Source organism: Emydura macquarii, unplaced genomic scaffold, assembly GCF_026122565.2.
Source record: "Emydura macquarii macquarii isolate MOO-44397 ecotype Brisbane River unplaced genomic scaffold, CSIRO-AGI_Emac_v2 contig_1043, whole genome shotgun sequence".
NCBI lineage: Eukaryota > Metazoa > Chordata > Testudines > Chelidae > Emydura > Emydura macquarii.
In genome coordinates, this window is record NW_027131180.1 from 12,969,089 (window position 1) to 12,987,693 (window position 18,605).

The 18,605-nt window shown below is 42.2% G+C and overlaps 1 protein-coding gene across 4 annotated transcripts in view; it reads right to left on the bottom strand.

Moving 5' to 3' along the window:
- CASK (calcium/calmodulin dependent serine protein kinase) overlaps positions 1-18,605 on the bottom strand; it is a 410,160-nt gene that overhangs the window by 144,754 nt on the left and 246,801 nt on the right. For all 4 annotated transcript variants that reach the window (XM_067545145.1, XM_067545148.1, XM_067545147.1 and 1 more), the window contains exon 6: positions 16,448-16,550. In XM_067545145.1, coding sequence (XP_067401246.1) covers positions 16,448-16,550 — 103 coding nt within the window. The remainder of the gene's footprint in view (positions 1-16,447; positions 16,551-18,605) is intronic.

Genomic DNA, 18,605 nt, shown 5'->3' on the forward strand with positions numbered 1-18,605 from the left:
GCAGAGTGTAATGTATCCTGAAATCAACTTGGAGATTTGTTGTGCGAAGATTGCCTGCCCCATAACTCTTTCAACTATTGTGACCAACAGTCTGGGGGAATCTCCTGATTCATTTTGTCCTCTGTAGGTAAAAGGCCAAGGCCCGATGGACAGCAAGGGAGTGGAGTGCTGTTTCTCTTCAGAGGTGTGTGGTTTCGGGAAGAAAGGAGGTAAGTGAATGGATTGATTAACGTGAAACTGGGAGATGACCTTTGGCAAAAATTTGGGATGCAGACATAGGGAGGCTTGATCTTTATTGAAAATTATGAAAGGATGGTCCACCATCATAGCCCTGAGTCCACCAACTCTTCTTGGTGAAGTGATAGCAACAAGGAAGGTAATGTTCATGGAAAGGAGGGACATAGAACATGATGCCAGAGGATCAAAGGGCAGTTTCATTAGTACAACTAGAACCAGGTTGAGATCCCACTGGGGAGTGATGGGTTGTACAGGTTGGAGGCTTGTGATGAGGCCTTTCCAAAATGTAGCAATCAACAGGTTAGTCAAGATGAATAGGGGGGTGAAAGGCGCTAACGGGCCACTTGGTGGACATTGAGACAGCTGAGGGCGAGACCCAATGCCTTCAAGGACAGGAGGTAGACCAGGAGGAGGGGAATTCTCATTGCTTCTGGGGAAGGTCCCTTGCTTTCTGCCCAGGAGGCAAAATGTTTCCACTTGGCTTGGTAACAACACCTTGTGGATTCATGCCTGCTGCTGGAGAGGATGTTTTGCATGTCTGATGAACAGGCTCGTTTTAGAGAAGATGCCCATCCAAATACCAGGGTCTGAGGTGAACTGCCTGTAGATTGGGTAGCTGATGTTGCTGTTGTGCTGTGTATCACGAGATCAGGGAGAGTGGTGAGGGGAATTGCGGGGGCAGACATATAAAGGAGGTTTGGAAACCAAAACTGTCTGGGACAATAAGGAGCGATCAGGATGACTGTTTCTTTATCTCATCTGGTCTTGTGAAGCACTCGTGGTAGGAACAGGAGAGGAGGGAAGGAGTAACTGAGTTGGTCCAACTGGGGAGGATGAGAATATTGCCCTGAGAGTGGTGTCCCAGACTCCCTCTGGAGCAATATACGATACACTTTTTGTTCACAGGGGATGTGAAGTGGTCTCCGGCCAGAGTTCCCCATTTGTCAAAGATGTCTCTTTCTATGGTGTTATGGCGTTTCCACTCGTGGTTGATCACGAACCGGCGCTGAGAAAGTCTGCAATCACATTCTGTGTACCTGGGAGTTAGGCTGCAGATAAAATGATCTGGTGGTTGATGCATCAGTTCCAAAGAGTGACTGCTTCTGAGCACACAGTCTTTGGCATCGTGCACCAGTTTGTTGATACAGCAAACAGTCATGGTGTTGTACAACATGGTGAGAATATGATGGCAATGTATGAGTGAGAGAAAGGTCTGACATACCTTCCTTACAGCTCAGAGCTCCAGAATGTTGATGTGCATTCCGAACTCCCGAACAGTCCATGTTCCATGTCATGTGTTTGCCCATTTGTGCTCTCCAGCCTAAGTGAGATGCATCAGTGATAATCATCTTGTCCAGGGAACGGGGTAGGAAGGGAATATCTACGCAGACCCGACATGGGTCCCTCCACCAATGGAGGGATGAGATTACCTTGGTGTGATGATTGAGTGAGTAAACAATCTGGAGCCACAACTGGAGACAGTAAAGGTGGAGCCGAGCAAAGGCAGTGAATGTATGTATCTGAGGCATGTGGCCCAGGAGGGATAGGCAAATCATGGCCAGGGCCAAAGGACTGTTGGCTGTGTGAGTTAGGAGTCCTTGCAGAGTCTGGAACCTGTCCCTTGTAGGCTCATGCCGTGACTGAGTTGATGGTGACCCCTATAAAGTCTAGGCATTGTGTGGGTTTTAAAGTTGATTTTTCAACTTTGATACTGACTCCAAGGGAAGAAAGAAGACTGAGCAACATGGAGGTTGAAACTTGGGCCTCGCATCTGGATTATGCTGCCAAGAGCCAGCCGTCAAGATATGGGAGTATGAGGACCCAACAACACCTGACATAGGCAGCCACAACAGAGAAAACCTTGGTAAAAACCCTGGCAGCAGTGGTGAGTCCAAAGGGAAGAACTGCATATTGGAAATGGTGCAAGCTGACAATAAACCTCAGGAAACGTATGTGGGCCGGATGAATGTTTATGTGAAAGTAGGCGCGTCCTGCATATCGAGAGCTGTAAATCACATGCCTTTTACTAAAGGGGATGATTGTTGCTAGTTTGACCACACGAAACTTGGGCTTGCAGATGAATTGATTGAAAAGATGCAGGTCCAGAATTGGCTTTCACCTGCCCTTTTTCTTGGGCATCAGGAAGTAAGTTGAATAGAACGCCATCCCTTGATATTCTAGAGCACAGTTTCTCAACCTGGGGTACGCGAGACACAGGCAGGGGGTATCCGGGGGAAAACAGAGTGAAGGGGAGGTTGGCAGCAGCAACCCACGTTCCGCCCTGTCACAGCTCCCAGTTGGGAAGGGAGCAGCAGTCCCCAGCTTCTGGGGAAGGCAGGCGGCAGCTGCTACAGTCCTGGGAAGCTGGGCTGCAGCCACCTGCTTTCTGCCCAGTCCCAGCTGGGAGGCAGGCAGCAGCCCACTTCCCACCCGGTCACAGCTCCCAGCCTGGAAGCGAGCAGCAGTCGCTGGCTTTTGGGGGAGGCGAGCAGCAGCCGCCCGCTTCCTGCCAGGTCCCAGCTCCGAGCTGGAAGGCAGGCAGCAGCCTCCAGCTTCTGGGGGAGGCGGGCAGCAGCTCCCCACTTCCTGCTGGGTCCCAGCTCCCACCTGGGTGCCCGGTGGCGGCCTCCTGCGTGTTGCAAGCTGGGCTCACAGCTGGGAAGCAGCCACCCGCGCCCCTGCTTCAAGCCGAGGGACAGCCTCCAGTGCCCTGGTTTGAAGACAGGCAGCAGCCGCTTGCCCACATCCCTGGGTCCCAACCAGTGTGAAAGCTTCCTCTGCCACAGCTCGGATTGGGTAGCAGTCACCTATCTCCTGGGCTGGCAGCCAGGCGGCAGCCGCCTCCAACTTGCCCAGGTGGCAGCCCCTCTCCCGGGCTCAAAGCCCAGTGCCCAGAAAACTTGTCAATTTCACAGCTCTAGCTGAGCAGTGAAATTGACAACTATGACAGCCCCAGATTTCACCAGTTACCCTCTTTTCCTGTAGCTCTCTCTCACCCCTTCCTCCTCTCAAATCTATGGCAAAAAATTTGGCGCGGCGCTTTATATTCCCCAGGATTGGCATGCCGCTTAAAGCCTCCTAGCTTTGGCCAACACCACCTGTAGCCCAGGTACATGCTTGAGTTGTGCACCTCTGATGTAAAGGTGGTAACTCTACCCACACTAGATCTGACATCTGTCAAATCATGGCCTTATATACTCAGCCCTTCTTCCAACATATGGCTCACATTAGTCTGTAATATAAAATCCCGTGGAAAACTGAGTGGTGGGGTACTTATTAAAATTTTCAGAAGTTAGGGGGTACTTGCTACTTAAAAGATTGAGGAACACTGTTCTAGAGGAATACGCTCTATCGCTCCTCTTAAACCCTGTCTACACTTACCGCCGAATCGGCGGCAGTCTACGGGAGTTACGCAAGCTATGCAAAAAACTTGCATAACTCCCATTGACTTCTCTGCTTCTCTTCTGCGCGCCATCTTCACTGCACTGCACCGACGGGAACCGTGTTCCCATCGACGCAGCGCTACGCCACTTGTGAAGGTGGTCTTAGTACATCGATTTCTGGATCGACTGAGCAGGTCTTCACTGACCGCTCAGTCAATCGAGAGAAATCGATCTGATGGCGGCAACTTTGCCGCTGTCAGTGTAGCCGTAGCCTTAGTAGTAATGTGTTCACTTCTTGGGTGAGGATGCTATCATGAGAGTGGTCTTTAAGCAGGGATTGGGGGTCGGGGAGCTGTGGATGAAGTAGTGTGATGAACTCAATTGTACAGTCATGGCAGATGACATTTAGCACCCTCGAAAGGAGTGGGGTGGTTGTATGGCAGTAGGTAATGTGGTTGATTGCTCTCTCACAGGAGTTCTCAAACTGGCGGTTGTGATGCCTCAGAGGGTCACAAGATTATTTTGGGAGGAGGTCACAAGCTATCAGCCTCTGTGCATGCCAGTAAGGATGGCATGACATGGGGGGGATCATCACTTTTGTAAGGGGGTCATCACAGCCTGAAATATTTTCAGAGCGGGTCCCTGCAAAAAACGTTCGAGAACCTGTGCTCTAGAGATCTTCAGAAATATCTTTTCTGAAGGGGGTGCATGTGGGAAGAGGAAGGCTGGGAAGGTGGTTCCGAAGGGTGAGATCTGTGAGTTTTCTGCTGCTTCTGCAATGGTCGTAGGGCCTCTGATGGAAGAACTGAGTTGTCCTGTACCATTGTGTTGGGAGCAGTGGAATCTACGCTTTGGTGCAGGTGTATAATTACCCAAGGAATGCAGAGTAGCTCTGGAATCCTTGAGAGTGTGGAGGGAATCGTCCATTTTCTGGTTAAAGAGATGGGATTCACTGAAAGGGAGGTCTTTGATGATATTTTGTACCTCCCTGGGGAAACCAAAGGAGTGGAGCCCAATTCTCTCTGCACAAATATGCCCATAGCCATGGATTATGAGAAAGTATCTGCTACACCCACAGCTGATTGAAACATTGTCCTTGCCACCAATTTGCATTCCTCTATGATTGCCTGGAAGTGGGCCTGTCTTATTGTGGTAATTTTTCAGCAAATTTGTCCAGTTTGCAGTAATTCAGGAAATCATACTTTGCAAGCAATTGACTGCTAGTTTGAGATCTTGAACTGGAGGCCTGCTGAAGAGAAGACCTTGTGACTCAAAAGGTCCAATCTCTTGCCCTCCTTATCAGATGAAGTGGGACGTGGATGCTGCTGCCTGGACTGCTCTGTCGCCACATGGATCACAAGCGAGGGGGATGTGAAGCTCCCCTACCACTCTGTGCAGGAGATCCTGGAACTGACGGAAGTCATTTGAGGGTGAAGGGGATGCTGAAGCCACTGCTGTCTGGAAAGGAAGACTGGAATCTCTCCTGCTTTGATGGCACCATCAGAACCGGGGTGAGCGGCTCTTCCTCCATCACCGGTTTCGAACATCTACTGGAAGGTGGACGAGATGGAGATATTGGCAAAGTTTCCCTTGCAGACGGGGCACTTTCTGAGGGTGGGTACTTGGGCCAAGGTCCCCAGTAGGGTCAGCATGCCAGATCTGGAGGGTGTTGTGGTGGACCCCATTGCATGGGGGAACCAGTGGCTCCATTGGAGGATAATGAAGTGGAGGATAATGCCACGATGTAGACGGTCTCCTAATCTCGAATTGATTATATGAATGGTCCCTGCCCATCATCTGACTCCTTGGAAGACGAAAACACGGCTACAGGTTCCATTGGTGCCACTGTTGGAGCTGGTGGGAGCATGTAGATGACTGGAGTAGGAGGTGAGGATGCCTAAACTGTGACATGTCCTGAGGGGAAGGTATAATCTCCCTAGAAGTGGAGGATACAGAAAAACGTGAAGAGGTTTGCTCTCCCAGGGCAAACACAGGTGCTGGGGTTATGGTGTTCTACCCAATCTCCTGGTGTTAAGGGGAGTGTCTCTGTACCTGTACCAGTGCCAGAGTGCGGGGTCTCGTGTCTGATGTGGTGCTGATATTGATGGCGTTACTGGTTCTGTACTCAGTCCTGGTAGATCTGTCATCTTTGTGAGATCACTTCTCATGCTCATGCAGCTTAGGGTGCGTTCTTGCTCCATGACTGGAGCTTGTGGAAGGAGCGTCCCCTTTCTTGGGCTTGGAAAAAGACTTAATGCCATGCGTATGGATGTGCTTCCTTACCTCCTGACTAGGCCCTGGAATGGGGTTATAGTGGTGGTACCACCGGTGCCAAACTCTGAATCGGTAGCTGGAGGGGCACGTCTGGCTGTCTCAGGCCAATGTATTTGGGGGTGGGGGGAGAAGTGTGTTCTCTGGCCTAGGTCCAAATAAGGCCTCATGGCAACTTCTATGAGGTGCTTCCAGAGGGTAGAGCCCAGCCTTCTCAGGTGTGGCTGGGAAAGGACTAGAAGATACTGCATCTGGATGCAATGTGGCCTTCTCTCAATACTAGAGATAGTATAGATGTTAATTGCTGACCGAGAAGAAAGGAGGCCAAGAGTACAGATTTAAAGCCTGGGGTCTTTGGCATAGTCCAATACCCACACATGGGTACGGGGGAGGAAGGTTTACAAGAAAACAAACCCTCAAACTATTATTTTATTCCTAAAAACTACTAAAACTATATAAAACAGTAAAAAAAAAAGTCTGTATAACTATATACAATTGTGATTTCTTAAAAAGTGCATCACACGAAAATGAACACTGAAAGTTCCAATCCGGACCATGCAGCAGTGAAAAGAAACTGGAGACACAGTCAGTTCATCCTGCCCTTTATCACCTCAGATGAAACCATGAGGGAAGTCAAGGCAAATGCACAGACCAACAGACACTACTTTCAAATTCTCCAGCTTTGGACACATTGTGCGCATGCATAAAACCCTGAGTGGAATACAATAGGGACCATCACTCAAAGCAGCAGCAAAGGCCCCTGTTTCAAATCTCTGAAGGGATGAACTTCTTACACACAGAAATAACATTCACTAGATTTTGAAGAAAAATTTATTATGGCAATTTGGGTCACTAAGAATGCAAGGACAACAAATAATACTTAGAAGATTTTGCACCATGAGACTTTCTAAGTGTCATTAACTTATTAAAAAAAAAACCCTGAATTTTATTAAATTTTTGAAGTAATTAGAAATGGCAATTATTTACCACACAACTGGCAGGAATCAGAAAAAGCCTAAAAACCATTTACAAAATAGCACAGAAATCTTGGACACATCTAGATGTACAGTTCATTGCTAGGGAACTGTGATTTCTTTAGTGCTACCCCAGGTGTTTTAATAGGAGTTTGTTAAATATGTTATGCGCAGTTCCCCTTACAGTACTGTTTGAGATTAACACTTTCTTAGTCTCCTTGGTAGACATACAACACTGCAACTGTATAGCTAAAGCGAAAATGTTTGTGAAATAGTGCAGGAAAGGGAGGTAGATTTAAAGTGCTTTAATTACTAATGAGTTTATATCTCAAATGCACCTGTACTAATAGTAAGGCAAAGTTGTGTGTCAGCAGTACTGAGTCAATGAAGCAATACAGAGAAACCAAAAGAGAATGATTACGCTATGAAACCACTTCCTGGAAAGATATAGCCTGTTTTTTGTCTCGTTTTTTATTTTATGTTAAATAAAGTCAATTTATTTGTATATTCTCAATATCAAACCTCATCTTTTAAGTTTCTTTAATTATGATCTCATAAAAATATCCAACAATACACTGTAGTTACAAGAAAGCACCAGTATATATGCTTTCAGCATTTTTCCACAGTCAAACAATATAGTTAAGTTTATTAGTGGTTAATGCCCAAACACCCTAAACAAGAAACATCTGAACAATATACCAATGACCAAACAGTTGAAACTACTGTCTAAAAACATTTTGAGTATGGACTTGAAACTGATGTGCTAATCAGCTTCCTTATTTTTCTAAAGGAAGTGTTACAATGCTTGTGTAACAGTTTCTAAATAGCCCCCTTCTCTTCCTGTTTACAGGTTAGCATGTACAAAAATACCCAGCTGCTGCATATTAACAAAAACAAATGTACAACTTTATAGTTGTCAGAACCACAAATGCAACCATGATATGTAAGCATTTAAGTGTTAGTATCCACTCATTTTGCTAGTATTAATTTCAGTATTAACAAGTGACATTAAATGATGTTACGAGCTTTCAGCATAAGCAGTGTTTCTAGTAGTCAGATCAAAAGATGAATAGTCAAACTTCTTGAGTTTTATTCCCTACACTGTTTTCACTGACCTGCTGTGTGGCCTTGGACAAAGTCATAACTCTCAATGTCTCAGTTTCCTCATCTTCACAATGGGCATACCACTACTTCCATGTTTCACAGGAATACTGTGAACTGTTCTGTTCAGAACTTTGAGGTAACTGGATGAAAGCTGTTCTGTAAGTACTATGTATTTACATAAAATGGAGAGGAAAAGGTTTTTATTGAAATGGGAGCAACATAAACAAATCTTAGAACTTGACAGAAAAGACTGCATCCATGAGTAGCTCATAAAATTGGCTATTGTTGCTGCTCATGTCGTTGCTGACCTGACAAGGAACATGGCAAAGAGCAACCAGGAGAAAGCCCCCAATGCATATAAAAAAGTTCTTTGCTTGTTTCAGCAAACTGTTTTGGTTGCATAGCCTTCAAGAGTCTAGTGACCTACCCGGTTTTAGGATTACATTCCTCACCCAGTACTTAAAATCATACACAAAAACAAACTGCAACCTGATTGACGGTGACATTCAAGCTACAAGGCAGGAAAAGAATATGAATTATAGCAACTCTATGTAACAGTTAAAATTGTGTATGTGCGGCAACTTGCATTTTTCTCGTGAGGCTACAGCTGTCTTCCTCAGAAGAGGAAATGAGACTAATGAGGTTATGTTTCAATAGTTAGATCTTCCACATAGCCTTACTGTGTTACTGCTGAGTCAGCAAAGCAGATTTTGAAAAAACTGCATGCAAAACACTTTTAAAGTTAAAACGTCAAAGGTTATGTGCTGAATGCCCTAAGGAGGATAAAGGACACTTCAATATACTTACGACATTTGCCTTTTTTTTTTTTTTTTTTTTTTTTTAAAGTCAGCGAGGTGCTACCCTCCCCATATTCAATCGTCGTTCTGTGGTAAAATGCTGCAGCTCCTTTTCTGGTGACAACCTATAGTTTACATGTAATAGCTCTGGAGAAAACAGGTTGCCTATGTAGTAAACAAGTCTCTTTCCAAATATCAGAGTTTTAAATAAAATAATTCCTGGTTTTATAATCCCCAATATAGAAGATTTTTTTCCCCCAGTAAAACAATCTTCACATTAGCATCCCCCGTTTCCTCTCTAAATGAAGCAGTGTCTGAGCTCCTCAGGAGTCCTTGTTCCTTTGTAGACACTAGATAACACTGCTTTCTTTCTTCTGCTACACAACAAACTCTTTCCTCCCATAACCAGCCTGAGCCCTCCCTTCTTTCCCCCCCCCCCATGAACTGATGTAAATGTAAGAAAATCATGGTATTTTATTTTTTATTTCTCACATCCAGAAAATAAACATAAGAAATGTTTTTTATTTTATTTTAATTTTTAAAAATAATTAAAAAGAAAAATGTAAGGAGTTCTTAGTGCCTCGGTATATAAATAACCCTGTAACTAAGTATTAGTTGTGCTACACATAACATAGCTAATATTTAATGCAACAAGTCCATGGAAACCCCTTTACCCAGGCAAAATGATGCAACTACCATTTGGACTGCTATTGAAAAAGATATTAAATTAGCAAAAACACCACTTTAGATCATCAGTACTAAGATCAAAGTGAGGAAATTCAGAATTATGGCTGCCCTGTAATGTGCATGATATTGGAGCACAGATGATAGAAATTTTAATCAGAGTGTTCCTTGACAGTTGGCAGCACTATATACCTTACCACTAAAATATCTGGGAGACTGGATGATCTGGAAGATTTTAATGGGTAACATAGCTTTCTACTTCTGGTCACACTCTAATTTGATCTAGGTCAAATCAGATCAGTAACTGAAGGTCATTACCATCTGAAGGCTCTTCAGTGGCGTGTGTTGAATCTGATGGAAGTCTATCCAATTTCCTGTTGACAAATACCCACATCACAAAATGATCTTATGTCGCCTGTTTCTGCAAAGAATGCAAAGTCTGAATGGATATGGAGACTTATGCCCTCTCACCATTAAAGGAAACCCTTCCACATCAATCATTCCTGAGGCACATTGACAGTGTAGTATGAGGAAGCTTGCACAATTGATCATTTTGCTGTGTGTGTGTTCTGTGGATAAACAGAGAGCTTCAGCTTGAACCAGTGTTGCCAATCTAAAACCATTCACAAGTGCTAAAGATAAATTTTGACTTACCTTTAATCATTTAGTTTCTATGACTCTTTCCACATTATTCCAGAAAATAGGGTTATGCTTTCCACAAGAAGAGTATATACAGAGACCCAATCAGATTTTGTCATCCCTAAGGCAGGGGACTGATGACCAAGATATCAGTAGGAGATTCTTTCAACACCAGTAGTATCTGAACGATGTATAAGGAAACAACTGGAACAAATAATTTTTAGGAAAAAAACGTGAGGTACTAACAAACATCACCATCCGACCTCTCACAATAGAGTAAAATGAAATATGTTTTTAAATTAAGGAATTCCAAAAAGAGTGGGATGTATAGAATAATGTGGAAGGAATAAAGGGATCATACAAACTATATCAGATAGGTCAAATTTTACTACCTCTAATTCCTTTCCACATTATTCCAGACAATAGAAATTTTTAAAGCAGGTACGAGGGAGATGACTAGATAATGCAAAAAATACGATTCAATTTCAGTAAAGACTCCTGCTTGAAGAAACCTTTTTTTGAAAGATGTATCTGTAGAAAAACTGGCATCTAGATTGGAGGATCCAGAAAATGTATAAAAGCAAAGACCACACGGTATCCAGATAAGTTACAACAAATGACGCACTGGTGTTCTTTGCCCACAAAACTGCTATAGAGGAAGTAGACTGATCCTTAATTAATTAATAGACTTTTGTTTAGCCATACAGGTCTGCAATATGCACTCTGAAATCCAACTAGATGCAGAACAGAGTTTTTGGCAGCAAAGTCTGTCAGAATCAAAGCGCTGAAGATGTCAAAGTAAAATTTTATTGTCCTTTTAAAATCTAGTTTATGTAGGCTTCTCGCCATACAGTGTGTTAACATACTATCTTCTCATCTACCGGAAAAAAAGAAAACTTTGGGGATAAATGAAGAAACTTTGCATTTACAGCTCTAACTTGTCCCTAGAAAATGTAAGGAACAGTTTGTCACATAATTTGAACATTACAATGTAGAACAAATGACCATTAAAGATCTAGTCTGCATGGAAATAAAATAAAATATTCTGAAACTTCTATCAAGTTAATTTAGAGCATCTAGCCCAACCAAGAATATAATTATATATGAAAGGGAAACAATCAATATTCAGGACTTCTCAAATTTTCAGATTGCCCCAAAAGCCACAGTATGATCTTCAGGGAACAAGATGAGTGTCTCTTAGTCAGGCATTTTTGTCAGAATTCTAGAATACTGGCTGGTGAAGCACCAAGAGAACTGACTTTTTGCATATTACCCTATGCAGAGAACACATGCATATTCGCTAGTAAGATGAAGTTGATTTTTTTTATCTCTGAGGACATTACATGATCCTGGAGGAACCTTTCTTGGGTAACTAATATTTAGCAGTGATGCCTTGAGCAAAATCAGTACTGGACTGGAATGGCACAACAGGCCTTGAAGATTGTTTCCTAGCAACAAAGTGAATGGAATCATTATCCAGACGAACACTGAATTTCAAGACCTATGTAGCCAGTGCAGAACTACCAATATGTTTATCTTCTTTGCACTTATCTATTTTTATCAGTGGTACTAGCTGAACATCGGAGAAAATACGTAAGCTAAATAAATAAAAAAATCACTAATGGACTCGGTGCTTCTTTTCTGTCCTACTTTTACCCCACTCCCTTACTGAAAGACCTGGGGACTTGACAGTCAAGACATGTTGCTATCTGGTGTACAGTTGGTGCTGCTGAAAACATGTCTCACTGAAAGTATTTTGAGACAATTCCAAAGAATGGACAATCCTAATGTTGAACACCTTTCCTAGAAAAGAGGCAGAGATCACAAAGATGTGAGTTTACATACATGTGATCACCAACTTGCTATATTCTACCTGCTTCCCCTATTGCATTGTAACCATGCAGATACGTTGGATTGTTCCCAGCATATTGATGGACATCTTTTTCTATAAAAGCCTGCTGTTCACAAAGTATGATGATCCGTAAGTGTTCTCTATACAGAGAAAATTCCATCTTTAATTAGTCACCGTGGATGCTTCAAAGGAACACTCCATTTGTGCAAGTCTCACTTTTGACCACTAGAACCAATAGAGAAAACTGCAGGACTGAGAATTAGGGTGACTGGAGGCTGGTAACTCCTATGAATTCAGAACATAACACACCTTGCTTCTTAGTAATGGCACAAAGAGAACATACAGATATTTCCATATGTGATGGAGCATCTGCCCCACACTGGCAGAGAATGGGTTAAGAGAGCCCTGGGGAGGCTGCGTGGGAAGCAGCCAACAGGAGAGGAGCTGCAAGGAACAGGCAATCCGGGCCCAGCAGGTCCACATAAATGGGATTTGCAGGGCATAGTTCAGCTGCTGTGGAGAGCCCAGGGAGTAAGGACTGTATCCCTAGAGGGCTGAGAGAATGGTAAGCACCTTGGATAGAGCAGTTGCTGGCTCCTGGGACTGAGCAGCAGAGTGCCCTGAGGTGAGGGCAAAGGTGCTGGGGTCATGGGGAAGTGGCCCAGACAAATAGAGCGGCATGGACAGAAGTTAAGGACAGGCAGCAGGAGGCTGCTATCTATAGGGTCCCTGGTTACGGTTTGGAGTAGTGGGCAGGCCTGGTCCCTACTCGCCACTAGGGAAGTGGCTGGACTGTTCGACAAGAGATATTTGTGTATCCCCCTTCTGGGGGAGGGGCAATGACCTAGACGGAGGGCTGAGTTGAAAAGAGAACACTGCGGTTCTGGGAGCTGAGACAGTGCGCTGGAGTGCAGACTGCGGATGTGGACATCGGCCTCGAGCTAATCCCCACCATGACCAGGAGGAGTGCCAGTCTGGTGATGAGGGCTGTACTCCGTGACACCATAAACTGGCCATGTGCAAACTACAGCTTCTACATCCAAAAGATTTTGTACCGGATCCTTAATGATCAGCCTCTTAAAAATAATCTCTGGTGACTTGATAGCTGAATAAATTGCATAGTTGTGGTTCTAAATATTCCTGAGTTAATTTGTTAGTTTGTTAATTATCTCCAGTCCCACTTGTCTGATGTTAACGTCCTCACAGACTTTTATGTTAATGACCCTTTCTCAGTTTGAAAGGATGAATTAAGCTGGATTAGACTCCTCCAGACGACGCAAAAGGGTCTCTAATTTAAGAAGTGGAAGAATTTCTTGAAATGAAACCCTGGTCTGACCACAAGTATCTAGAACTGAAGCTAGTTTTAACCAGTAGAATCACAGGTTTGTTCTTAAAAAATACTGTATGGTGGTAAAAAGTTTTCTTTTGATAACTTAGTATAGGTTCAAGGCCTTACTAAATTAAAAGTTATTCCTTCAAAGGCAACTTTAATGGATTTTGAGGCAGTAACTGCTCTCTCCAGTTGTGTTCTCCTGGATTGTGTGCAGTTTGGGCTTCTCTGATACAGACAAGTCACTGTCAAAAAAGTAGAGAAAACAGGCACATTCACATGAAAATAAAGGAAAAAAAATAAATCTGAACTCAAATAAGTGTTGTATGTACTTATAGCTATTTTAAGAGAAATCACTGCAAAAATACTGATCCACATGTAAACTGAGGGGCTTTTGTACAAGAACTTGTCTACATGGGGAAATTTACTGGCAGAACTATACCAGTATAATTATACTGCTATACTTATTCTGGCATACTGTGTATTATACACCACTATAGTTACAGCAGTTTATTTTATACCACTATCAAAGGACATAAGGTAAACTGGAAAAAGGCACTCTTACTCAAGAATAAGAATGTCTACCTGGGGAGTTATACTGGTACAATTAGAGCAGTATAATTATTCCAGCATAGTTCTGCCAGTAAATTTCCCCATGTAGACAAGCCTGAAGTATATATGGTACCTAGTTTCTGCTGCTCCCCTGGGGATCTGTGAAAGTCAGCAAGTAGCTAGCATCTGCAGCAATTCTGCTGCTGCAAATTTTTAAAGTTTACTGAAGACCACTACGGGCCAGGAACACATGGACTTTCTAAAGTCAGCAGAAGCAAGAAAGTGTGGGGGCTGTTCTGGCTTATATATAGGTCAACATTTTTTCTAAAAATTTTGGTTGGAGAAAAGTCAGCACATACACAGCACACTGCATCTGAGGAGAAATACAATTTTTAACAGTTTGTGAAGTGGAGAACTCAAGAAACTAGAACTTTCTATTTCAAAATGACATCTTTGATGGTGAATAGCTGGAACTGATGATACGCTGTTGATAAATTCCCTGTCCTTCTATAAAGTCTCCTGCTCCCATAATTCATACAGGAGACTCCTGACACATGAGGAGTGATGAATGACACTTTTTTTTAAAGTTACAAAATAGAATTTATTTACAGTACATAAAACTAGAAGAATAAATAGAGCTCATTGTTGAGTGCTGACAGCACATTGAGCTCTGTACAGATACGTGGATAGATAATCTGCTCCCAGAAGATCACAGTCTAGTTCCAACACAGACAGCACAGTTCAGACCCATATCATATATAGTGGTTGACATAAGACTGAGGAGAAGAATTCTTGCAGAAGTCATCCTTCCAAAGTTTTGTGAAAAAAGTATGCTTTAAAGAAAGATTTCTGCAGGCGGAAGAGGATGTTTGCCAGATGTGAGGGATGCTGTTCCATACATTAGGAACAGGATGGAAGAGGGAATGAAGATGAGAGGAGAAAGATAAAGAGTCTCTTAAGGAGGTAAACTTGGAAGAAGGAGTAAAAAATAAGACTTGATATGATATACTGGTACATTGATATTTGTAGGGCCTTGGAAGGTGAAGGAGGAGAAGCAGATTGAATTTGAAGCTGATGGTGAGAGGAAGCCAGCAAAGAGGCTTGTTGAGGCAAAAGATGACCAAGACAGAAGAAGATTTTAGCAATGGGGATTAAGAAGAAAGGACAGATTTTAGAGAGGTTTCAAAACAGGATTTAAAAACAACCAGTAGCACAGGGAGGAGGAATGATAGGAGATGAAGGTGTCACAGAGGCTGAGTGACTCAGTCTTGGGTGGATAATGGAATTGTAAAGTGTGACCGAAAAGGGAGGGGCAAAAGAAACTTTCGGAGAAATTCAGTTTTTGTTACGTTGAGCTTGGGATAATGATGACACATCCAGGAGAAGACATCTGAAGGAGTTAGACATGTAAGACCAGCAGCACAGTGATGACAGCTGAAACAAAAGGAGTGCATAAAGTCACTCAGAGACAGAGGAGGAAAAGGAAAGAATCAAAACTAGAAGTTCAAGAAGCATCACTGAAAAAGGGGAAGAATTAGAGATGCAGAAGAAGCTGCTGGAAAAGCGGAAAACCAAGAGAGCACAAAGACACAAAAAGCTCAGGAAAAAAGGATGTGGAGCCGAAGGAAATGATCACCTATTTCAAAAACAATGCCTCAGAAGGGCAAATACAAAGAAGAGGATCTCAGACACAACCAGAAGAGACTGGAGATTGTTGGTGTCCTAAAAGTGGTTTCAGTGGCATGTACAAAAGCCAGACTACAACAGATCCATTCAAGAGTTAGAGGAGAGAAAGTTGAGGCGGCACTTCAAGAAGCCTGGAGGTGAAGGGGAGCTGCCCGCCCCCTGTTGAAGAAAGAAAACTCAGTGAAATCCTCGGCACCAATCCCCTACCCTGACAATGAAGTCATCAAAAAACTGATTGGGTCTTCATCTGTGCACGCTGAATAATGCATAACCCTACTGTCTGGAACAATATGGAAGGTAGCTAGAGGAAATAAAATTAACAGAAAAATGTAAACATTCTGTCAGTGAATATATATATACATATTATATATATATATATCTATATATATCTATATATCAAGAAATAGACTTATGCAATACCCATATTACCCCCACATTACAATTTATAAAGAATCCACAGATGAACACAATATTTGATAGGAAAGTGTATGTGTTACAAAACCTAGGCATAACACAGCATCATTAAGATTGCTATAGTAACTCTTAAATCAATTTCCTTGGAGTTAGATTTCAATCCTGATTGTCAGTTTTGTTTCTTTTTGTGTGTGTTAACTGTAATGAAAGGATCATACTGAAATGGGAGAATTTCTGATTTTTTTCAGTTGTACCTTGATCAAAGCAATTTAACTTCAGTAATTTTTAGGGCAATTTCTCTTTGTATTTATATATAATAAAATATAGGGTATACTACTAATGAATTAACAATTTAGACGGATAAAGCATGTGTTTATAATGTTCATAAAACCTTTAGTGCATGATTTGCATACTAAAATGTTTGCAGAATTTTAATTTCCTAGGGCATTTTTTTTAGTACTATAGCACAACATACATACAGTACTGTAAGGTTTTGAAGGCAAAATACAAAATAAAATACTTACCTCCAGCTACTAGTCCAGACTCCCCTAACTGAATAGCTACCCCAAAACCACCAAGCTTTACAGGTGCTGAATTCTCCTTTGAAGCAAGTAGCACACAGTGTGGCTGAAAAGAGAAAACCCAGCAGACGTGATTATAATACCAAAAAATCCAACCTGCTTTAAGAACTGATAATATCTTTGTAATATATCCACACACACAAAAAAAAGCATAAGTTTTTGTCCACTTTTTCATATTTTACTTCATTTCAAACTTTTATTTTGGTAGGGCTTGAGTGTCTCACCACTTGTTGGTTTCCCTCTCGATTTGCCTTTACACAGGAAAACCTCTTCAGGGCTTGTCAGTACTCACAGAGAACACAGCCTGAAGTCACGACAATATGAAGAGTAAGAACTTCATGAAAGTTTGCCAGTTAATCTTCTTTTTATATCTCTTCTCTCTTTTTGCCTCCACCTTTCACTTTAGAAAAGGTTCTCTGATAGGGTGTGGTCCCAATTCTCCAGAGACACTGAGAGACCGTGTTTTACATAAATGACACAAAACCTTCTTTTGGAGCTCAAGCCCATTCCAACATAACCAGCACAAACTTCTACCTGCAAAAGGGAAGCAAACTGCCTGTGTGAGATGTCTAGCAAACAGTGACTCTGGGGGGAAAAATAAAAAACTAACTCAGGTGTTGACACGGGATTCCTTGCATGGTAGTTTGTGCTTCTGATCTTCCACAATTCATGCCAAAAGTAATACTGAGATGGAAGATTAATAGTATTATGCAACTATTTTGGGGCAGGCGCTTAGGGAGTCTGTATATCAATGCAACAAATATATGACCTGCTATGGAACAAAAATCAGTATTTAATACATCTAGCTAAGTTGCACCGCATGCACGAGCCCTATGAGCATTTCTTGCATCTGCTCACAACTGTCAAATCAATTATATTAAGTTTAGGATGTTTAAACAGACCAATGTCAAAACTACATATTGCTTTTTGGAGAATAATTTACTGCAGAAATTGAAAAACTGAAAGCTATTGATAAGCAATGTCCCTATCTCCCCTATCCCCAAGGGTGATTTTGAGGATGCCAGGAAAAAGGAATGTATTGTCATATGTACTGGACTTGCTCTCGATTACCAAATTTCTGGAAAAGGTTGGAACTTGTATAATATAAATCTAACAGGCTTAATTAATGCTAGTGCTACTGCCAGAAATCTGCTTAAATCTCTGCTAGACATGGAACAGATCTGTTGAATAAGAAAGAAGCGTTTGTTATAAGTCACACTTTTATTGCTACAGTGGTATTTTAATAAACTAACTATTAAGTATTTATCAATCATCTTATGTGGTTACAAAGAACTTGACCTCTTGAATTTGGAAGAGTTGCTACACAGCCTCCCTGTATGCATGGCTGAATACACTATGGACGAGTGCGACTATGGAAGAATCTACTTTGGCCAGAAACATATAAGAACTAATTACATGGACATTATTTTATATTGGAGGCTCTCTTTGATGAAGCTCAACAGTTTCTACTACATTAAAGTATTCTGTTTAATTCAGGATCACATTAAAAGAAAACCTCATGGTAGAAATCACCATGATTCTCCAACATCCCAGTCAATAATATTTCTCTAAGGAGTATCACCTTATATTCCCCAATCCTTTATCCTTGGGTATGGATAAATGCTTGGATTCTATGGCATGTGTGTCTATATGAATATATGATAAAAAGATGTACAAATATGCTACTGTTATTCCATGCTTTAGTTCTGTCCAGAAGTAGTATAAACATATTACAGCTTATTAACAACAACCTTCCCATGAGACTAAAAAAACCCCATTAAACCAAAGGAAGCTCTGTGTTACCTTTGAGGTTTCCCGGTTCTGGAGTCAGCTAAGACCACAGAACACGTAAAAACAGCTTCAGGGATATTCTAAAGCTATGTCTACACTGATGGTGGCAAATTTGGCCCCGTCAAATCGATTTCTCAGGACTGATTGAACGGAAGTGAAGACCCGCTCAATCAAGCCGGAAATCGACTTAATAAATCCACTCCCGGAAGAAGAGTAACACTGCATCGACAGGAATGCATTTCCCATTGGCACAGCGTAGTGGAGACGATGTGCAGAATGGACTTTAGGAAGTCGATGGATTTGCCGGTAA